The 24,239-nt window shown below is 40.7% G+C and overlaps 1 protein-coding gene across 1 annotated transcript; it reads right to left on the bottom strand.

Annotated features, from left to right (window-relative positions):
* Nucleotides 1-1,342: 1,342 nt before the first annotated feature.
* On the bottom strand, nt 1,343-14,112 carry FAS (Fas cell surface death receptor). Its single transcript, XM_050305453.1, has 9 exons — nt 13,864-14,112; nt 8,004-8,157; nt 7,311-7,445; nt 5,211-5,319; nt 4,657-4,721; nt 4,217-4,294; nt 4,000-4,073; nt 3,496-3,520; nt 1,343-2,681 (listed from the first exon to the last, which is right to left on the bottom strand). Exons 1-9 carry the CDS (start codon nt 13,891-13,893, stop codon nt 2,263-2,265), a joined length of 1,089 nt encoding a protein of 362 aa, XP_050161410.1. The 5' UTR covers nt 13,894-14,112; the 3' UTR covers nt 1,343-2,262.
* Between the last annotated feature and the right edge of the window lie 10,127 nt (nt 14,113-24,239).

A 24,239-nucleotide genomic window follows, 5' to 3' on the forward strand; every position in this document is an offset into this window, starting at 1 on the left:
TGCCCTCCTTTGTAAAAACAACTGCACAATATATCAATCGTATTATTTGATGCACTGTGTTCCAGGTAGGGGAAAAAATTATGATGTGTGCTAACCACTAGAGTTAATGGCAGTCTTGAGTTCAGCAGACATCTCCTAAAGAAAATGTGACTCATTGCTCAGGGACTTTTTTTTAACCATCCTTGTTATACTGAGGTTGGGGAATTCCGGTGTGATGAAAGAAAAAATTCTCATTTTATTTCACTGTCACAAATTTACAAGGTTTGGTGCTTCCATTTTAAGATCTACACAGTTCAGATTGATTATACTGAACCACTGAAACCACGAGAGGTGGACTACCTTCATTTCTGCTCACCAGGTGCCTCACTCTTAAGACATAAAGCCAGAAGCCAAAGTTCAAGTCAAGCACGTGCCAACATACCTTTAAGCTACATTCATGCTTTCCTGGGTGGGACATGGTACAGGGAGCAGCCTGTCTACCAGGGCTTGTTGAGAGCATGGAGCCTTCTCCCTTCCCTTCCCCTTCCCCTTTCCTTTTCCTTTTCCCTCTCCTTTCCTTTCCCTCTTCCCTCCCTTCCTCCCTCCCTCCCTATGCTTCTACACAATTGCATCCTAGGAAAGATGGCACAGCCTACACCACTGCTGTGCTGCTTTTCTGAAAGGCAGGTATTTTATTCTCCTCTATATGTGGAGCCTGGACAAAACACAGCAAGGAGCAACACAACATCACAGCATGTCAAACCTGTGCAGAGACACAAGTCATTTATACAATGCTAAGTCTTAATCAGTGCATGAGTGCACAGATCTGGTGCAGGGCTATCTGACTGCAGAAGCTTGAAGTTCTCAAGGGCTATGTACTGCCTTCCTAGGAATCCCACTTCCAGCAAAGTGGCCTTTGGGAGGAATGCCACATGGCTGTGGGCACCCATCATTGCCAGGGGTTGATTGCTAGCCCCTGGCATCCTGCACCCAGTCCTGCCCTGCCTCTCCAGGCCCTGGGACCAGGTAGCAGCCATGGGACCCTATTCCACACACCCCTGCACTGGTTGGCAGGTGGGAGCAAGCCCAGGCAGGTGTCCTCCCACTTTGGCTGAGTCTTGATACTGGCTGGAGATTTTCTCCAGATGACTGATGGCAGAGACAAAGAAAGTCATCTTTCCTACTGTGGGACCTGGAAAAATCAAACCTTTCCAGCAAGGTCTCCTCTTCTCTTGAAAGATTTTGGGAGACTTTGCACAAATAGGTGTGTGAGAGGGAAAGGCCTCAGGGCAAAGCTGCCAGCACTATACTTGTTCTTTGAATTTAGGAGCTGAGTCCTCTGCGCTTTGGAATGGAAGAAAGTTGAGGTGGATTTTTTATGAGAGTGATCTCCTTTTTTTGTGATTCACTAAACTGAGTAAAAGAAAACCCAAATGTGACATCTTTATGTTGCACAATAAGAAAGACAGAAGTTATGCATTATGCAGATTTTTTTTTTTTAACTATAAAGATGTTTTTACTGTACCAATTTCTGCATTAGAAAAACTTCATACCTTCTGCAGGCTGCCTTCCAAAAATCATGGTTCTGTTGTGCTGTTTCAGCTCCTACTTCTTTGAAGGGTTTTAACATTAGAACAGGCTTACAAACATTGCAGACAACATCATAAATAATAATTTTTACTTAGAATTGGGAGCTTTTGAATAGAAAACTTGCACGTATATACATACACATATACAACACACAAAGAGAGGTGCTTTTATACAAGGTAGACATCCTGTTTGCAACAGCATAGAATCTACACAGCAACACCTATTCCAAATTAATCAGGGGTATAATAGGTAACTTCTTTTTTTTCAAGTGTTCTTCCTGGTACACTTTGTAGACTCATAACACCTGAGTTTTCACTTCAAGAAATACAACATCCCACACTTCTAATGTAAGCAAAGCATTACATTGATTAAGTAATGCAGAACCATACATTTAAACACTACCTTTTCTTCAAATAATGACTACTTTTTTCTTCTTGTAGAGAATCCTATAGCTGCAGTCTTATATTGTACCTTTTAGTGCACAAGTCATAAAACTTCCAGTTCTTACCAACCAAAAAAAGCCAAAACTTTTTTTAAAGGAAAGATATTGCTACAAAAATCATAATTCTTCCTTGTTCCTGTAGTAACTTCCTTGAGTCAATCAGGAAATCAATGAAAATGCCATTTTAAAGCTTTGTTACTTATATTATTAGAAAACTACTATTTTAAATTAGAAATAATTTTCAAGTTACTCTATGCTGTCTCTTCCAAACTACCAGCATATGTTTTACTTTGCTCAGCACTATCATTGTAAGAATTTCTATCTTCCTGAGTGCAGGTTTTGCTTTGCTCAGTGTCACCATTATGAGACTGTCTCCCCTCCTGACAGCTGGAAACAGCCGCCTTCAGTTTTTCCTCGATTTTATCAGCTGCAGCACACATTTTTAACTGTCTTAGACTGCTTACTAGGGTTCCATAGGCTCCTTTTATCCCATGACGTTGATACCAGGTTCGAAACAGCCTAATCTTCTGTTCAGATGTATCACCAGGACAGTCCCGAATAGCTTGATCTATGGCAGGTTCTGGTACACGGTGATGACGAATAAATGTCAAGACTTGTTGGAATGTCATCTCCTCCACAATACCAGCAATATGACTGCTCAGGTCAGCATCTGGGAGCATAAAACAAAATTAATGCACTTGCTACTTATATCTTACGGGGTTTTATCACCTGCACTCAGAGCTGATACTTCTCCTATCCCAACCAGATTAAGTTTCAGGTATTCATGATTCAGTATGTTTTATATGTAATTTTTTACAATACATATCAGGTCTTCCTTTCCATGTTCCTACCAAATGCTACGTACTTCAAAGATTTAGGGTTGCATCCACATTGCTTTATATCACTTAGAATATCAGTTCCCTCTGTAACCTATTCTGTCCCTATCACTGAAGTCTGGTCACCCCTCATGTCCTTGTTTTTCTCAAAATAGTGTTGGGAGAGGTCCTGGAACAGGACAGGTCTCTTGCTGTGATACGGTTTTGGAGCTTATGTTCTTTTCCTATTGTGTATTACTACTGTGCCCTTGAACATAATGTAGGTTTGTGATTCTGCAATCTCACTGTTGTGTGTGGGACTACTCCCTTATCGTAATTATCCATGATTCTAGAAATGCATCTTGCTTTCTCCTAGTTTTTCTGCCCATGTCCCCATGCAGAACTGAAATTCACCTGCTGACAATGAGTAACTGCTTCCTATACAACAGAAATTCCTCCCGAGGCAAAACTTTCATGATACCACTAAATGCCTTAATGAGCACAATATGAGCCGGTGTTTCTCTAGTAAGTGTTCACTGTTGTGCTAGAATGACAGGTCTGGACAGGAGCAGTCTACACAAAAATGCTCTTTTTTTTTTAGCATAGGATTTACATATCTGTATCTCTTTTTTTTTCCTACTGAATTTTGAGAAATTACTTGTCTCTTACCTGTGTCTATCAGAGGTACACTCTCCTGAAAAGAGAGGGAAGAGAGAAATGAGTAGAAACACATTTTGTAAACACAAAGGATAAATACGTTTCATGACACTTCTTTAATTTTCTTTTAGTTTTGTCCATTATTCCCCCATCTTATTTTTGATGGAATCAGATCAGACAGAGAGACCTCTTTTGACTTGAGTAAGCTTGGAGAATCAGCTCACAATTGCTATTGCCTAAAATTATGCATGGGCACAGATACCCTGGGTCAGTGGAGGCCTGATAATTTATGAAGTTTTGATCTTGGCCACATAACTTAGGAGGCATGCCAACAAATCCTGAAGAGATAATAAAGGGTTTTCTTACTACTCCTAAAAGAGTTCTCATGGTGAAATTTACTTCATTAATGTCACTGAAGGGAGGCACACACACACACTTGGGGAGTCCCAATGTAATTGAAATGGAACAGAGTTCCTTGCATAAAGCTGAGTTTTTTGTGATCTACACAGTACTTACACAAGAAGGCTCTACTTTGAATACTACTGCACTTAGGTTATCTTTGGTTGTAGGACCCTTCTGTTTTCTCTTCCCTGAAACAAAAAAAAAGGGCATTTTTAAAATCAAGGACAGTATATCTATCCATTAGACTTCACAAATATAAAATTACATCTGAGGAAGCAGCTGAATATCTTATTGAGAGTATGATAGGAATAAGGAATAGGAAATCACTTACACCAGAACACTGGTCCAACTATTGCTAGTAGTGCTAGCACAACTAGCAAAGCAATGAGCCACAGCGGCATTCCTGTTTCTGTTGGAACATTGGAAAATTCACATGAAAGTTAACTCAAGAAATTCAATATAGCAACACACTCTAAATTTTAAACAAGACTGTGTGAGATTTGAAAAACCTTCCTGTTGTTTCCTAATGGCAAAAGCTACCTCTTAGTTAAAGACTAAGTTAATCATGAGTTGCCCCTGAAAAGGATTAATAGCTCCTACATCTGCACCATGATGAAGGGAAAATCATACTCCGCAGGTCAGTACAGGGTCCAGGAGGTATCGTGCCCTTAGCTGTCACAATTCACTGCAGACCAGTGTGTAGAAACTACAATTGCAATAGCCTCTCAAAATACAGCAGATACTAGACCTTGTTTGGTTTTAAAACGGTACCTTTTATTCCACACACAGTGTCTGAAGTTGAAGTACATTGTTTTTCAATCACGCCACTTTCACATCTGCATAACGGAAAACATAAACAAAAATTATTATGGGATTTTTTTTCTCTCTTTATAAATAGTCAAAAGAACAAATCACTATCTTCTAACACTTTTTATTAGCTAAATATTTCATACATCAAAGTCTTGGAGTTTAGAAGTTAAAACGAAAGGTATGAAAATAGCATGGAAAGGTGGGGGAGGTGTGTAATTATTTTCTGAATGTAACAGTAGGGCACACAAGGACAACTGGAAAGCTATTTTATTACCTGTTTTGAAAATTATATACAGTCTTGGTGGACATGTAAGTTTTTCTGCATCCCTTTGGAAAACCTCTGTGGATGCAAATTGAGCTGACTGAACTACTCTGTCTTACATGCAAAGGAAAACTAGCATGCTTTCCCTTAGGTGATAGACTACCTTAGCCTCTGTCTTAAAAATAGCTGGGAAAAAGTGTGATAACATATTATATTAACAATTTCATATGTACTGATGAAGGCATGAACTTACACGGTACATGCACTGCACTCCGTACATGCTACAGAACTGCAAAAATGGTTCTTTACACAGGCACATTCTGTGTTCTCTTCTGGGGTACAGCTCTTTACCACCTCCAAACCTAAAATAAATTTCTCAAAGTGTATTAGTTTGAAAAAGCATGTTTCTGCTCACGAGATCATAAGTGCTGTTAGCTCTACTGGCACTGGCGAGGCTTAACTTTAGAACAAGCATACACAGCTTTTATGAGGAGCTGGGCTGCCTGAGCCCTGGGAATTCAGAGCTGGCAGAGTGACCTCTGCTGGCCGAGAGCTCAGAAAACTGATCCCACGATAAAGTTCCTGCCAGAAGAGAACTCATTCTGCTAAATCCCAACTTCTTTTTCCCATTCAGAAGTGTAAAGACAGAAGGAAACTCAAAAAAACACATAACCCATCTCCTCACTTAATGTTGAAGATGGGTTATTTACTTTCCATTACAGACAACAAGTTTTATCTTTTCTTGAGGACCTCCAGTGATGAGGAATTCCACTCTCTCTTTTTAGCTAACATATTCTTAAGAAATATTCTGCATAAATATCAAAACAAATGAATTAATTTTCTCCTATCCTCAGTGTATATGATAATGCATCTCTATCTATGAAAAAATATTTCTGCATTAAAAATTACTGTAAGTATATACCTACTATGAAAACTATTTTCTTAGGCATATAAAACCAGAAAAAAAAAATTTAATTACTACATTCAGTGCCCTGAATGGGCTATATTCCCTCTAATGGGAAACCATGTTGTATTTAAAAATTTGATGAAGTTGTGAAACCAGTGCTGAAGCAACTCATGAAAATAGTAAACATGAATAATCCTAAGAATGGTTCTCATGGAACTTCAGTGGTAATTTTCCTCTTGCCTAAGTTTTTCTACTGACTTTTCTTCAACTACATTATTGATCATGGAACATTGTGACTAGCCATCCCACTACCCTTTTCCTCCCTTCAGTTTAAATCCCTTCAGTCCTTTGTGGCACTGTACAAAATACTGAGTTGTTTAGCTCTAGTCAACTTCATTACCCATGCAAAAATGCTTATTTATAGTAGTAAATGAGAGGAAAATTTTCTATCCATATTGAGGTCTTACAGGAAGAGGAGAGCACTGGAGATTGATATTCCAGCAGGTGATCTGAATACAACCATACTGGAATTAAGAGCTGCCTCTCCACTCGCTAAACTTGATTTTGTATATGAGGAATGAAGAACTATCATTTCCTAAATCCTGGTACACTAGATCTAGAGGACACCTGGTAGAATTGGTAGGAAGTAAGCTTAATGGATTTCGAAAAAAAAAACAACTGTGATGAGTATTTATGCAACGGGAAGTGAATTTCTGGAACCTGGTGTCGCCCAGCAGGTTCATGCACAAAGGGCTCATAAATAGACACTAAAATGACCAGGTAGGAATGGATCTTCTAACATCCTTTCCCACAATTGTGGATGCTGATAGACTTTGCAGGGAACAGACAATAGAAAGTGGAAAGTGCTTGTGTTATTTCTAAATAGCACCTCTTGCCTCCACTGCTGAATGCAGAATACTGGGGTAGGTGGGCCACTGGTCTGATCCAGTAAGGCATGCCTGGTAGTCTCGTAATTTGACCCTATGTCCGACACAGCATCTTGAATGTATAAAAGACAACAATCCATCCGCTCCAGCAATTTTAAATAATATAATTGATTACATGGAAGACTACAAAACAAACCATTGGGAATTCTCCCATCATTGCTTCTCACATGCCCTTTTTAAATAGAAAGCGAAGAAGAGGGAGGGCTTCTCTTCCTGGCCTCTAACCAGTTCGTATGGCTTCTGCTTTGCAAGGACTTTGACTGTGGCTAAGCAAAGGCAGATATAAGGATAAATAATGGACCGACTATTCTTCTTCCTACTTTGTGCTTGATGAATGGGAACTGGAGGATAAACATTACTTTCTTGTGAAATCATTCACGTTCTATCACTAAAAGTTTTGAATCTGCATGCTACTCATTATTCAGGGATTGTGGAGACTTTTCAGTGAGATCCTGTATCACAGAAGAGTCATTACTAGTTGCCATTTCTACAGACATACCAAATACGCTGTCGCACGAAGAGCATCTCCTACACTCAGTCAAATCATTGAGGTGATCTATGTACTCCTTTCCACTTTCACACTGAGCACAGTGTTTGCTAATATCTGTTGGGCAGGTGATATTTTTAACAAAACCTGTAGAGAAAGAAAAACAAGAATATGGACAGAAGCCACCAGTTATAAGACTTTCATCAAAATTCTATTTTTATTCCCTAACACTTTTTGATTCTAAATATGGAATCTATATTCTTTATGCATATGTATGTGTACTTCAGGAACGTAGTATATGTAAGACCTGATTATTCCCCCTTTTTCTTCAATTTAGGACTGAAGGAGAACTCACCAGACAAAACTGTACATGCAAAATTGGAACAACCATGAATATACGGAATCTTGTCGGCAAAAGCACGCGTGTTTTCACTTTTTTAACCTCTTTCAAATACATGTAATTCTTGTCTCTTTTGTAACAACCACGTTATCTGAGAACTACTATCTGTAGTGAGAAATTATTGGTGCACTGAGCTCAATACTTTTGAAGTGGTTGATGTCTGGTAACAAAGAAAGATACAGCTAGAATGAAGAACTGCATCTAGGAAACCACCTCATGCCACTTATCCCAGCACAAAGCAATTGTCCATGCTATGGTTTCTGCTGTTAATGACTTCTCAAATACAATCTTACAATGATACTCACCACTTTTACATTTCTTACAACACTGACCATCTAAATTGTATTCATCCTGTTTACAATTAATTTCCCTCCTGGCAATGATCCTTCTGTTGTAATCTATGTGCATTAGATCTTCAGTATCATTTTTGCACTGTGCTTCAATAATTAAGACAGCCACCTAGAGGAGAAGAACAGCAAATTAGACAAAAAGCTATCAAGGACTATAGGTGTGTTTTAATACTAGCAGTCACATCAGAAGTGTTATATAGCTAAACTCTATAGCTAAACATATTGATATGCACCTGTTTATTAAAACTGTTCATTACTTTAGATGATGTAATGGACAATGAGAACACATACTAGACTAAAAGCCATGAAACCTACCTCTACAGGCACTCCTTTCAAATTAATTTACAACTGATCCATTTCTCTGAACTTCTCTGAATGCAATGACAAGTTCAATTGCATACTGCTTGGGTTTGTTTGTTTGTTTGTGTTTTTTTTCTCTTACTAGTCAGTAGGAGCCTTATTAATAGTCCCTGCTCTGCCTCTTTTCATGATAATAACAAAGCACTGTGGACCAAAGGTCAAACCATTCCATTTTTTTTTTTTTTTTTTTTTTGGAGTAAGATGGGAAAATGAAAAGGATAATCTGCTATAGTTTGCCTTCCTCTCAGCAATAGTTTCTGGGGAATTCTGTATATACTCTGCATGCACTAAATATGAGATATCTGTATAAGGGAGCTGTGTACTGCTTGGATGCTGACCATTAGTTAGATTCAGAACACTCTTTATGTTAACTTACTGAAAAATGGATTTGGATATCAAACTGGGCTCTCAAGTGAAGGAAGTGTTATCTGTTGCATAACTGATGGAAGCAATATGAGCATTGTTTGCACTTCTAAAAGTAGCCACTTCTTTTGATCCTCTAGTCTATTGAGAGACGGGAAGGTGGAAAGCATTTTATTTCCTTGGCACCCATCTGTTTAAAAATGTTTATAATATTATTTGTTAGGTTGAAATTAAGAAGACCTTTCTGTGCACCTGGAGGAGAAGCTTCAACAGCTAAAAGAGCAGTTTAGTACTTGAGAAATCGTGGGTATAGATGCTCAGCCCATCACTTCCTCTGATCAATGCTCTCTCTTCCTTTGCTGTCAAAGCTTTCAGGGAGTTCTTCTCTGAATCCCAGTTTAATGCTGTCAAAAGTTTAAAGCCAATGTTAGGCCTTAACAGGAGCTTTCAATTGGATGTGTCAAATTAGTGTGATTTGTTTTCCTTTAGCCTGGGAGAACTGTCTTACTAAATACTGGGTTAGAAAGTCCAATTAAAAAATAATTACTAAAATGTAGCCAGGGCCGTACAACCTTTCTGGTTTGGCTTTCCCTAAAGCAGTATGAAGAAAATGTCCAGAAAGTCATGCAGGAAATGGGATATAATGAAAGAAAGAAACATGTCTCTAAATTACTAATATCAGCAAAACTTAGCTGATTTTTTTGGTGTGTTTACCAAATGCCTGCAAACACGATGTGTGCAGAGACACATCTTACCTCACATAAACAAACCTCTCTGCCTCTTGTTTATGCCCTTATGCAAGTGAGCTATGTTGGTACAGTGAAGGGCTACAGAGTCATAAACTTTTAGATGGAAGCCCTCTGCTCTTGCTCACAGAGATGAACTTCCTGGTACACTTACAAGAAGTGGGGGTCACTTCTCAGAATCTGACACTAAAGCAGCACCAAACACCTATATTGGTTCTGCTTGCAGAGGCATCTTACAACGGCATTCTATAGAAGGAATAACAATAAAACTGTGAAGATTTTTTTCAAGGCAACACCCTAATTTTTTCAAACATTTTTTCTCCTTTTCTCACCTGCTTAAAGACAATCCACTTTGTGTATAAAAATTTCAGTGTTTCTTATAGGAAAAAAAAAAAACAGTCAATAGTCATTTCGCTTCCTGTACACACCTTAGTTGCTTTTTTTGTTGTCAGTGAGCGGTAACACTAATATCAGAAGGGAAGCACTTTAGGGGCTTTTATACAGGCAGGGATGATAGGTGCTTTTTCGTGACCTGTACACTCAAGCAGCAGCTGGGTGTTCTCAGCCTAAAATGACTCACAGAGGCTCTCTTTTAAGTCTCTCATCTTAACCTAAAAAAAAAAAAAAGTAATTTTCATATCTAAACTGAAGACTTAGATTGAACACTGACTTAGCAGTCAATGGGAAGAAGTTCAATCAGTCAGGGACACCTAACCTCAACAGAATCCATAAAAATTATCATGTGAGCCCAGATTTTCTGGTTTCTTTCCATTTGCATTGCCCAGGCAATGAAGAGAGTTTTCTACCTGCTCCCTCTCCTTTATTCCAACTGAGTCCTCCAAAATGCTTTCCCCAACAGCTATGTGCTAAGGAGACTTATAAAACCTGTTTTCATCTGCATTCTGAGGGCAGAGTGGCAAGAACTTTAGTTTCTTTGAATATTCATGTCATTTTGGGATTTTCAGGCCTCCAATTCTTCCTTTATCAGAGTATTCTTCGTAACATGTCAACCCACTTCAACTGAAAAGCTTCTGCAGACATAGTTTATAAGCATGTAATCCCATCTTTCTAAGTCTGTGAATGTTTAATTTGCATACAGGACTTTTTAAAACTTTACAAATGAGAAAAAAAATTGTCTCTGCTTTCTCCTGTTACCTTTACAATACCTTTTATTTTTAGGAAACCACTTCTCTCCTTTCTAACCCATAGATGCCAGTGAACGAGAAGGATGATGCCTTCAGAACTTGGTGGCGTTTTTTTTTCCACTACACATTTGTTACATAGAGTAAGGTGCACGAGCTCACCAGGGGCTTTCTAAGTGCTAAAAAAAAGGGGAGGAGATTTTTCTTGTGGTTTTTTTTTTTTTTTTTTTTGCCTAGTGGAAATTGGGTTGCTAGAGTTAGCTCCATCTTAATATACTTTTCTCTGTAATTAATCTCCCTTGTATTAACTCTTTCAGGATAGCTTTTTCAAAGAATAATTTCAGTCAAGGAGTATTGTTAAGAAGATTCTCTACTCCAATTCTTTTGCTATGACAAGTAATTTCTGCTTCCAAAATCTCCAGTATCATTTTCCCTCCAACTCTTTATTTTTTATCCCACCAAGGCTGCAGTTCATAGTTAGCACCAAAATAACCTCTAAAAATAGTATTGCACATTCTAAAATCTTTTACGGGAAGGACAAAAAGAAACCAGTTCGATTTTCTGGAGCCCAGCAATGAAAGTTGGTATTTCTCCACCATTAGAAGCATCCTGAGCTTCTGAAGTTTTGAAAAGGCACGTGTTCAGGGCCTGTGAAAGCAAGAAGCCTCAGCTACTGTCCGGTTTCTTAAAAAAATCACTGTCCAAATTCAATTCATTACTATTTCACATCTCAGCTAATTCATGTGCAAATTACAGCAATACATTGGGGCTGAGAGTTGTATGGTTTGTTATTTTGTTGGGTTTTGGTTTTTAATTTTGTTTTTCAGGAGTACTGTACTATTGAACACCAAGTAAATACAATTTGGGAGAGCTGGAATAATATTAAAAGCTCTCAACTCACTGTGATGTTGTGGTTAAGGATGAATAAGAGCTTGACAGCATAGAACTTTAGCAACTGTTTCCTTTTTTGCTTTTGTAAATAATAAGGTTTTCTTATTGTGACTTTCTCTTTTCTCAGTGAGTTACCACAAAGATAAAGGCAGTTAGCTGTGGGAACATGTCCAGACATGTTTTCAGAATTGGGGCCCTTATACTTTTCACTTGAATCCTGCGTCATCCTATTATTTTATGGCTGTTTATGCATGTACGTGTAAATGTGTGTATTAGTTTCCCATAAAATAAGAAAGAAGCATCAGCACTGTAATGTAGGAGGCCTGTTTTCAAAGGTTTGTCTTCTGAATTTCCAGAAAACTTCCTGCTCTGTAGTCATATCAGATGAAAAATATTCCAGATAAAATATTTACATAACACTTCACTTTCTTCGGAGTTCTTTTAGTTCTGTTCCTTTAGAGTGTCTCTGAGTAGTACGTAGTTTTGTGGTTTTCTTTACAAGGAGCACTTAGATTTTTCCAACTACACAGAACATTGCTGTTTTTGCACGACTATCCCTGTGACTTTAGTGCAGCATAGAGCTCCTTGCAAAATTGAGGTCTCATTCAACAAACTGCTTTCATGTTCTGGTTTAACCAAAACAACGTGCCTGATCAGGTTTACTGATTCATAAGCAGTGGAACAAGTGGAACAACATGCTAATTACAAAAAAAAAAATGTATTTAGTAGTGTTATGGTCTTTCTAAGGGGTACTGAAATATGGAAACAACTGGAAAATAGGAATATAAATTATATATTCTTTGGGAGCAATGAGATAAGATAGAAAGTACTTTTAACCTTAATACATATTCTGAATGGTTACAACACAGCAAGCCAAACTGATAGTTCTGCCAGTGGTTTGCTGCTCCTGTAGAGGAACAGATAATACACCCTTCTGCCAGCAGATGAAAATCCTTCTTTGTATATAACTATGCTCTGGTGATTTGTGCAGGGGCATGGATAGAACTTTCTGAAACATTTTAGATAGTTTATTACCTGTTATATAGTAAATCAGATCAGAATCTGAATGGTTTATACATTAAGACTTGATTTTAACCCAACAAACCGCAAGGCAAACTGCATTTGCTAGCAGTGTAACCACACTGTGAAGAGACTTTAAATGTCAGCTGCAGTGAATTGTCTCTGGAACAAGTGAAAATTGGGACTGGGGAAGCAATGTGTACTGCATCCACACTTCCAGGCAGGTGGAGGCTCTGCTTTGCAGCAGGGCTCACTGTCACCTGCCTCATCTCCACTATCCCACCTCCAGGCTCCAGGAGCAGGACTGCCTGCGGGTGGCTCTAGCAGAGTGCAGGCTGAGCCAGGGCATCCATGTGTCCCTAAGTCTCCTGTCCTGGAGCTTGTTGCCACTACAGCTCTTTGGGCTAAGGCACCTGCACTAGTGGAGATCCCTGGGCTGGGCACTGACACACCTCCTTACCTTTCTTGTTGACAGTAGCCCTTCAAAATGGGTGTTTGTGAAGGTAACTGAACCAATGAAAGTGAGACATGAGACTAAAGCTCTGAAGCTGCAGGGACACATACTGTGTGCACAAGGGATGATTCAGGCAAGAGGGGAAGGCCCTGCCCCACTGCTTCCAGTAAATGCTGCACACCATGCCGCCGGGCTTGGACTATTCCTCTAGTTTTTCCTGGGCCACTGTCATAGTGGTTCAGACTCCTCCCCCACGGCTATTCGCTTTTATGTTGCTTTACCAGATTGCTGTGTTGCGGATGCTCCGAGGTGCAGTGCAAGACAGCTCCCACCATCGTGGTTTCAGCACGGGCAGGTGCCGGGTCTCACCGTGCTGGCGGTGCGGGACGCTCGACCTGCCTTCCAGCGTCTCCGCACAGCACTGATAGCTGCGGAGCGAGGCCAGCCACAGCTGTCCCGGGGTCCTCCCACGTCCAGCACACGACCCGGTGTCCCCGACAGCCACCTGCATCCATCCCCCTTTTCTTCCGTCCGCTTTTCTCCAACACCCACTTCCCCTCGCCCTGCACCCTCAGAAGTGGCTGTAACATCATAAAGTGCCTGAACCTGAAAGTGGGGAGTTTCTTTTTCCCTTTAAAACATGGCCTAAACTAATCAGCTGGAATCTTGGCAAGAAGCCTGTCGCTGCGTGCGGCGAGCAGCACCCGGGCAGCGCTTATCGCCCGGCTGTGCCGCGACCCCGCCCGGCCCCGCTGCCCCCGCCCGGGCTGGTCCCGCCGCCGAGCAGCCCGCCCCGACACCGCCCCGCCGCCCGGCCCGCTGCCCGCACGGACACTTACGAGGAGCATGGGAAGGAGCCCCCGAGCCATCCCAGCGCTGCCCAGCGCTGCCCCGCACCTTCCGGCAGAGAGCACAGCCCGCCCGTCCCGGCAGGGCAGCGAGCCCTGCCCACCGGGCTCCTCCCATCCCCTGGCAAATAGCGCCCGGCCCGGCCCCGGCGCGGGGGGGGCTGGCAGCGGTACCGGGGAGCGCTGTCGCTCCCCCGCAGGTGCCCGGCGCGGTGAAGCGGCCCCGGGCAGGGTCCCCTCCGGCGGATGAGCCCGTGGGCACGGCCCCGCGGTCACACGGAGCGAGGGCACGGCGGCTGTCCTGAGCTCCGCGGGGATCGCGGCTGTTCGTCAGGCACACCCACTCGGCAGCCTGCGAATGCCAAGCACAGCCCCGACGTGACGAAGCCAACGGACTTTGGGCTGGGAATTGAGGAGTTTACTTCATGTCCTAGCTGCTGGGGAAAGCAATTTCCTCTCCACCGAGGGCAGGAACTCCGCTTTTGCGGTATTGATAAAGGACAGGCTTGGGGCAGGGAGTCCCGAATCACTAGGAGTGGAGCAGTCTCTCAGAACAGGCTAAACCAGCTACCCTTTGCTGTCGTGTTGAAAGACTTGCTCAAGCCTGTGACATTTTGTAGCTTTCTAGTCACTTGTGTTTTTCATGCAAGCATTTCAGTGGTTTGAAATGCTGGTAGTCTGGCCTCCTTTGCAGAGTTAGAAATAACGTGACATTGTGAGTTATTGATATGTATTTTAATCTTTCAGGTTTTGACATGATGCTGTTGCCTTGGGAAGACATGGTTGCAATCGAGCTAGCGTTTTCATTTTAAACACCATTTTTCAGTGGTTTATGACTCAGATTTTCAGAAACTCTTCAGCTTTTCTGCTGGTATGGGTCTTAGCTGCCATACAGATAAGCTGGGTTCATAACACCAAAAAATAGCTGCTGTTTTAAATATTTCGGGCTTTTTAACCACTTCCGGATAAACTGAAATGTACTGCTGACACACTTTTAGAGATGCTGCCTTTGGAGTATCCTTGAACCATCAACTTTTTGCCTTCCCAGTGGCAGCGTGGAATATAAAGAACGAGAGGCACCTCTCTTGGGTGTAGTGCCTGGGTTACATGTTTGTAGCTCTTACTGGGCAAAGCCAAATCAGTGTGTACTTATGCTGCTACTTTTAGCGGAAGTTTGAGTGTGAGTAGGGGTGGAGTAGGGACTGCAAGCAATGTTGTCTGTATCTGAATGGTTGCTGCAGCAGAAAGCTTGGTAAAATTATTTCCAAATTCATCACTCGGGGGATCATGTTTTGTCCTAAAAGCAAAACCAAACGCGGCTGGGCCCTCAGCGGGCATTGCTTAGTGTTGGGTAACACCTCGATATGTCCTCTGCCCTAATTATCCAATATCTTCCGCTAATGTAGCTAATGTCTCTTAGGTGCATGTGGTTTGCACTCCTCCCTGCCCCCCCGGGGGTGTGATGACTGTGTGCATGTAGCTGTTTTGTGGTGGAGTTTTTTTGTCTTCATAGGCAGTTTTGAGAGACATTTGAGAAGCCACCACATTCATGTCAAAACAGCAGTGCCTGAATGTGGCTTGCAGTCATACCTTACGTAGCTCTTAGAGGGTTTTATATATATATAATGAAGAAAGAGAAATGCGTTTGGAGGATTTTTTTTGGTTGTCGTTAGACTATCCTGAGCTGGTATCAGTGAGCATTAGAAGGTCAGTGTTTTGCTCTTTTCTGTGTTCATTGGTTTGCAGCAGCTGGTAAAAGTTGTATCGTTGACTTTTGTCTTTACTCAGCCTTCATCTAAAGCTTAATTCGGGTGTCAGCAGAGGCATGTTAGGCAGTGCAGGCGTTGCGGTATTTCTCTTGCCAGCAGATGGCCTTGCGCCTCTCCTAACGCGCGGAAGAGGGATCAGGCGGGGACGAGTTGCATCCCGAGGAATAGTTAACACACACTTTTTAGCTCTTTTGCAATTCCACCTTTAAAAATGCGAGGTCCTGGAATTAAAATGAAATTTTGTATTTTTGTTTCATTTTATTTTACCGTGCTGGTTGGATTTGTTGTTTTTGTTGTTGTTTTGCTTTTTCCTTGTTATTGTTGTCCTATATCCACATATGTACACTGGCCATAGGAAATTATGTTCAAGATAGCTACAAAAACACCCAAGGAATAATTCTGAATACACATGATCACATTATTCTGACTATTAGAGTTACTAAGTTGGGATCTGTATTCATGCCTTAACTGACATCAAACCTTTTCTTTCCTCTCCAGAAACTTACTTGCACCTAGAGAAACTAACTCTGTTGGGGTATTATGATATTGTGAATTGCTAAGTTTTTGAGAGGGTTAACTTAAGTAGTCTCTCCAGGTGAATAAAAAATTGTCAAGGTGCAATAAAATGTAACTGAGGGCCCAGAGCCCTTTGCATTGTATTGATCTCATCTCAGAATGTTGAATCCAGTTTTATATTCCAGAAGGAAAATAACAGGGGAGGAAGCATAAGATCTGACTTGCTTTCTACTACTTGCTTCTCTGTTAAATTGTTACAGATTTTTATTTTTTTAATTTTTCTTTTTTAATATTTTGTTTAGATTTGTTTTGGCATATTGGTAATTTTTAGCACTTCTTTTGTATTAAGACTGGACAATTAGATTAATGTAGTATAATTTAACCAAAGTAGTTATGTCAAACTTAAATTCTTCTTTGACTAAAATATGCATTAGAAGATTACTATTGAACAGAAGACTTACACTGAGATACCTTAATATAATTAATGTGGAGAATCCCTACTACATTTATCTTCCTGTAAACTTTGCTTTTTCTTTTCTTGTATATATGGACTTATTCCCTTGTCTTTTAGTAGATAATAAGTTTGCCTTAAAATGTGGATTAGGGTACACAACTTTTGTATTTGGGCAACTTGATTTGGCTGGAAAGGGAGGAAAATAATAGAGAATGCAGAATGTACATTTTAGAGATACTTAAAATTATACATTTTGTTATGTGATTCATGTTTTCTGAATACCCTGAAGTTTAAAGAGAAGGAAGATAAAGCTCAAACACTTAATAATTGGACCCAAGGTTTTTGTTTTATTTTGCTTATTTGTTTGTTACACTTTCTGTTGGCCTTTTGGTTTAGTTTGCTTTTCTGTTTTGCCTCTCCCCTCCCTCTGTTTAAGTACTAGAGTGAGCAACCCATTACTTGTGCAGCTCTGTTGCATCTCCTTCATCCTTGATTCAAACCTCATCTGTTATGTGACTCTCATCTCAAACACCAGCCTATATTATTGGGAAATGACTGGAGTGGCATCAGTCCTTAAATACTCCGTTCTTACTCAGTGTAGTTTTATAATGGTTTTACTGTTTTCCAGATCTTCTTTGAAACATTAAAACAGTGACCTTGCTCCAGCCATCAGCTGCACTCTGCTCTAAGGTCTAGTAGACCAGAAAAGATTTGTAACCACTGTAACTATTGGCTTCTGTGTTGCATTTTGGTGTGGCCACATTCTGACAATTGGAGGTTACCCTTCTCCCTTTTTTCATTACAGTTAGAATCATCTGGGTTTGTGGTATACTGAAAGGTTCTTGGTCAGATGATGAGGTAGACCAAACACCCTGTTTTGTGTGTGGAGAAGCTGATATGACAGCATAGAAGTGGGAAAGTGGGGTGTGAGCCGAGAGGTTTGTGAAGACCCTGTGGGCTTTTTCATGAGGGTGCCGCATGGTGTTACATCAAATCAGATCAGGAAGTTCTGACACGCAGCATGTTTATTTTAAAAATAAGAGAGGTCTGATACACCCGCCTGCGGAGCCATAGATGCTAGTGTTTATCTAAAAAGAAAATCCCACACAAGCAAGAAAACAGAGTGGAAACAAAAATAACCAAACTAGAACAAAACAGTGGAAACTGAAACTTGTAGCAAGTACCTTTTCCCCTTTAGCATTTCTTCTCTGGAGAAGGTGATAAAGGAGAACTGGGCATAGTCCCTGGCCCTCTAAAAGAAAGCTGAAAAAGACGGATGTCCTTTTTCTCATAATTCAACTTCCTGACACAACTCTGGACCCATGCTTTTGTTCAACAGACCCAGTTCAGATGACGTCAACGCATTCTTCACAGCAGAGGAAAAAAAAATTTTTTTTCAAACAAACCGAGCATTTCCTTAGACTGGAAAAGCAAATTGGCTGTATGCCTGGTGGCTCCTACAGCCAATCACTATAACCTTACCATAAATGTAGATGTGTTTCTATCTTAGAGTTGATTATTGACTTTATTTTAGCCATGGGACCATCCCGTCCCAGTCCTCTGTGTGTGCACTGTACCAGGGAGTGCTGAGATACTGAATGCTGCATTATTTAGCAAGTATTTTGCACATCACATGGGCTCACTTAAGTGAGCTCACTCAAATTTGACTATGTGACTTTATAGACTGTAAATGCATCTCTTTTAATTGTTTTGCAGAGCTCTGTCTCCAGATCTTGCAGCAGGCAGCTTAGCTTCAGAGGCTGGCTGGTGTTCTCTCTTTTTTCAAGCTAATTGGTCTCAGTTGTTTTTTGAAGGATGCTATTGCTAAGATTATGCTTTGGACTTTTGAAGCTTGATGTACAGCAAATGCTAACTGTTAAACATGTAATAGATGAGCTGTAAAAGATTTTGAGATAATGTGCTAGGGATGCTAGATGTTCTCCAAGGGTGAGGAAGTGTTCAAACCTTTTCCCTTCAGGCACTGCCTGGGCAGAGCACTGCTTTTTTAATTTGTGAGTTAAATCCAAGACTGAATCCTTGTACCAAGGATGAGAGAAGGAAGATCTGTAGAGAAATGTCCGGAGTTAAAAGGTAAATGTGAGTAAAAGGAGATCTTTAGGTCTGCTTTTAACATCTAATCTGAAGATGACAGTAACAGGTGTACCAGGTGACTTTATTTCTGATGTTGAATAAGTGACACCCAAACAGCTACCCTTCAAGGAAAACAGTTCTCATTATAATTTGAAAGTAAACTAAGACACATTTTATTTAAGGTAGTGGGGAGGAGAAGCTAAAGGATACATTTTAAAGGATCTTAGCATAGTGTAGTTTCTGAGATTGTAAGAAATATTATGTCTTTGGGATTCAGTTCCACTGTTTTGCTTTGCACTGTCATGCTTCTCTTTCTGGGATATCGTCTGATGAGTGAAACTAGATAAAGCAAAGCCTTGTGGCTGAGACTCCAAACAGTCTTGTTTTGGTTTCTTTTGATATCGCTTAACCTTTGAAATTCTTTGGGGGTGGTGGGGACATGACACTGATGTGAAAAGTTTTATCCCTCCCACTGATATCTCAGATGTAGTTCAGCATCCTCTGTGACATCAAACATTCTTCAGAGCGAGAACAGGATGCCATGATCTTGCTCTGAATGTTTATCTCCTGGGCACTGCTTGTGTGCTTTGAACCAGGGCTTGAACTTCAGGTAGATGTTTAACAGCTAAATCCTGGTAGAGAGAGGTTGTTGTGATAGGAACAAAGTTTGGAGGTGAGGGGCTATGGCTGTTCCCTGCCTTCACCTACTCACCCATTTCTACCACACATCTGCACAAACAGCAGAGAGGCCTGGGTAGCTTATGCAGCTACGGGAGTGAGTCATCTTCTCTGTTCAGCTGCACAGCCCACTGCGTAGTAAGCTTTTATGAACTGTAGCAAATTAATTGAGTATATAATACAGACTGATTCATGTTTCTTTCAAGATGCAGTTGGTTGTTTTCTGTCAGTGGTTCTCATCAGCAGTTAAGTAATAGGCTTAGAAAGCTGTGTGTCTCTAAGGGTGGTCATAATAAGAAGGGATACATTCATGTTTTCTGTCTGAAGCAGTCTGCTAAATTCCCAGATAAGATATTTGTGATATTTTTCAGCTGAATCATTTATCAAACACTTCTGGAAGACAAGTATTTTAAAAGAGGTAGCCTTTTCACACTGCACAGTAGCTGCCTCTCCTGCTGTCAGCCAGCTCAGATGCAGGAATAGGAAACTGGATGAGGGACTGAAGGGGGACGGACAGCAGAATGTGCATTTCTGGTTCCCTGGGATAGACAGGAGAGTCTAGTGCCAGTGCAGGCCACAGCTTTAACAGCCACAGGTTTCCCATGTGTTTCTCCCAGCTCAGGGATGCTCAGAAGCCTCTCTGCCTGGAGGTAGCGAGCTGAGAGGAGAGCGGTTCCTCAGTTTCATGTGAGAAATGAAGAGGGACTCACATCCACTTGCTGTAATAATATAGGGAGATTGTCTTACCTTCTTGAAGTAAGTAGAGGTTTTTGGACTGAATTCTTAGCTTTCATTTCATCACTTCAGTGAACCATGGTTTTACTTGAGACCAGTGGTTATTTTGATGTTGTCTTGTTTGATGGTAAGATTTCACTACACATGCACAAAGCATATGTAAAGATATGCTATATTGAGATCTGGGGACTTCCCTCTTTCTGGAAGGCAGTGCTGGCCGCCAATCCCTTCTTCATCAACTTGCTGAAGGGGTAGCCCAGTCTGCCCTGCAATAACCACACGGCATGGGTGTCTCATCTTGGTGCAGTGAAAGGCTGTTGATACGTGGAATTTGTTCCTTGCCCTCCCAGCTACTGTTCCACTATTCCTGAGTGACCTGGTAGAAAACCTGCATGTTTTCTTTTCAGGGGGCCTACTGAAAAACAGGATCTTACAAAAATAATTTACAGAAGAACAACTATAATTTACTAAAATATAGGCAATAGGGAAGGTTTAGCCCTTACACAAACAGTAGTTTATATTGTGTATGCAGAATAAAAGAAGACAGATGTTAGACCTTTTTCTCAAGTGTAGTTGTCGCCTGTTTCTCCCAACCCATTTTTCTGAGAAGGCCTGGCCATTTGCAGTTCAAGTGGCACTCTACCAACACTATTTTATTTAAAAGCAATTCAGAAAGGGGAATGTATTTATGCGGAAGATCTGCTAGTTGCGTAATTTTCTCCTTGTATTAAACAATGTGTTCATGCTGTGTAGCAGAGACTAATCAGTGTGCAGGGAAATGATTTATATTGTTTTGAAGAGGTCTGAGCATTTGACCTTGTAAATGAATTTCCAGAGAGAGCTAAATACAATACAGTAAGTAACAGGCTCTAATTAAGAAACTGGAAGAGTTGTGTAGTTCTGGTATCCTGATGTGGAAACTATCCAGGCATTTTCAAGATCCTTGGACAAAAGTATTTTGCAGCAGTGAAAGGAGTTACTACATCTTTTCAACAAGTTACTAGCAAGGAACCGAGAGAGAGAGAAACTTGGGAAGTACTTACAGGACTGACAATATGCTAGAAACTGTAATTCTGAGACTTTACCTTTTTTTTTTCTTTCAGTGCTGTTACTGACTCATAGGAAGAACAGAATATGAATCAGCAGGCTTTAGTATTTTCTTCCTGAAGGTACTTGGAAATGTTAGCTTTCTGTCTGTGGAATGGAGAGCTGTATCTGTACCAATCCCTATGGAAACACTGTATGGGTGTGTGTAATACTGGACAGTATATATGATCTTGTCCAGATTAAGAAATGGATCAAAAAGCAGTTGAGGTTGCAGAAATCTCCCACTGAGCTATAGACAGATTAGACTTGAGTCCTGACAGTTTTCATACCCCATGACACCAGTGGTACAACAATTGGTCTTGAAGCGGGCTAGAATGAGGAACAGCTTTGCCAAATTCTGAGTTTTTCTGTATTTCTGAAAGATGGTTATGTTTGTTTCAGAATTGTGTATCTAAGTCTTCCTTACAGTCATAAAACGGAAAGAACAAAACTGTTATTTTGCCTGACGGGGAATTTGATCAAACAGTTAAAGCTGGGCATGTAAAACACATTTTGTGGAAGAGGAAAAGAAAACCCTGAGTTTGACTGGAAAGCGTTAGTACACTTTCAGAAAACCAACCAAATTATTAAACAAAAATAGCATGTTATCTGAACTTTTCCATAGTTCTTACAACTGCCTGTAAGAAAGAGGAAGAAGAAACTACCTTATGAACCAAGATGCATCTCCAAAGCAAAAACCAAAAACCTGCCTGCTTCAGTTTTCTTGTGAGCCTTTAGCGTTGTTTGGGGAGTGGTTTATAAGCTGAATATGTTAGAACATGAATAATAGCTGTGTGCTAAGTTCCTCCTGGCTAAGTGACTAACAATTGTCAGCTGTCAGTCTTTTGGGGCACCATACTAGGTAGCAGGATGGTCTTCCAGGCCCAAGCAGCAGCCAGGATGTGTGCAGGAAGGTGTGACAGAGGCAGGGTGACACTGCTCATGAGGCAGAGTAGAGCACCGGTGAAGTCCTGTTCTTCCTGCAGGCTGCAGTGTTAGGCACCACTTTGCAAGGTGTGTTTGTCTTCACCTTGTTTTCATTAATCAATATGACACTGAGCAAAAGTTCTATGGGAGTAAGGAGGGGCAGGGATCCTTTTGTACAGATGAGAGATGCAAAGAGTCTTCTCAAGGCTTCATATTATAAGCAGGATTCTGTTGGGGAGAGCTCTGTTTTATCTTAGATCTATAGTGTAGGTTGTAGCAAATTATAAAAACACATTTTATCTGTGACTTTTTCTGTAACTTATGTTATTGTTTAGATCACTGATGAAGGCCAGTGATAGGTAGGGAAGGTTCCACAGAAACACACTCACTCAGCAGTGATTTCCCTGTGCTGTGCTGAAAGGCTTCAGCTTAAGGGACAGTTCTCTTGCTACTCTGCATATGTTGGATCTGCATTTGCTTTATTTGTAATTATTTAATGCTTTAGAAAATAAAAGACTTTGGTGGGCTTTTACAAATGTGTTTATAATATTCCTCTAAGGAAGGTTAACAATAAGCCATTTTTATAAAGCCTAATTCATCAACGTTTATTATATTGTCTCATTTTATTTTTTATTATTTGAATTCTGTATTGGCAGCTCTGATAGGTTGACTTAGAGTGGTGTGTTCATCTGCAAGTTTGTAGTTAGCTACTTCTTTTCATTACATGCTTGAAATTTTTGTTGAACTGCCTTTCTTTCTGGGGAAAACCCCTCAAGCATTTTCAAGGGCTAATGAAAATAAGTGTTAATTGTTCTAGAGGCACTTTGGCCTGTTCTTTGGAACACCTGTGTGGATGCAAGCTGTTCATACCTGCTGCAATGTGCATACCCAACTTTACTGCTCTTATAGCACCGTCTTGCAGTAGATTTTAAATTAAAAAAAAAAAAGCCACAAACAGTTTTGCAATTCTTTGAATTGACTTCTGGCCTTTTTTTTTTTTTTTTCTCTCCTGGTACAGAAAATGCACGTTTATTAAATATGTTTGCATTTGCCACAGTACTTTTTACTCTTGCACATAACAACATATACTTTCCTATAATGGCATCCCACTTCCAAAAATAGGTTTCCTTTTTATCTTAAGGTATTTTTAAAAGGATATGTTCACTTTAGTCACACAGGTGGTAGATTTCCGCTTGTATATTTTGTGCGTTCTTGTTTTTATTGCCACTTAATGCTCATTCCTTCACTGTGATACAATCATTCTTATGTAGATTTAAAAAAAAATAATTCAGCTGTGCTCTCAGTTGTTTGCAGGTTGTGCTGAGTGACTCATACAGAAGATGAGGAAGCTGCAGCAGGGCCATATCTCCTTGTCCTGCCCAGCAGCGACACCTAACTGCTCCGAGTGCTCTAACCCAGGTGCCAGGAAAAAGAGGCTGGAGACCAGAGATGAACCCCTTGGGAGAGGCAGGTACCGGCTTGGTGACATTTGTGGTGAGAGTGACTCTGCAGTTTGTCATAATCCAGAGCCTATGGGCAAAGAAGATGTGTTGATTACAAAAAGTTAAACTCTGGCACTCCAGCTAATTATTAAATTTGCTAGTGAAAGAGATGACCTTGTAGAGGTCCTTTTCCTTATGGTTTGCTGGAGGGCCAGCCAAATTAGCTGATACAGGCATTGAGTTTGTGAGGCCTTGTGATATAGGTAGGCATGCAGAGCCCACAGGTTTGATCTGTAACAGCCCCATGAAACTCGATTCCAACAAATTTCTCTCATGGGAACCATCTGATTTGTTATATTGTGCAAGCTCACCTTGAAACTTTGCTCTTGGTGAAATAATAACAGGAAAACTGTTATTGCAAAAATATGCTGGGAAGTGGTCTCCTTGTTGCTGTCAGTCTGGGAATGTGTTGGTTGGGGAGCTTGGAAGTCATTGTGGAGGAAGGAGCCCTGTGCTCTGCCTGTCCCACGCACATGTAGTGTAGGTCTGACTTCCTTAGAAGTACAGGACGTGTCTTCCACAGTGGGAAGATTTCATTTACATTTTGACAAATTTAGATAGCATGTTACTGAAGAGGTTCTGATAATTGTCTAGGGGAAGCTGTTCTCC

Source organism: Myiozetetes cayanensis, unplaced genomic scaffold, assembly GCF_022539395.1.
Source record: "Myiozetetes cayanensis isolate MyiCay16 unplaced genomic scaffold, myiCay2020 scf10, whole genome shotgun sequence".
In the NCBI taxonomy this organism is placed as follows: domain Eukaryota; kingdom Metazoa; phylum Chordata; class Aves; order Passeriformes; family Tyrannidae; genus Myiozetetes; species Myiozetetes cayanensis.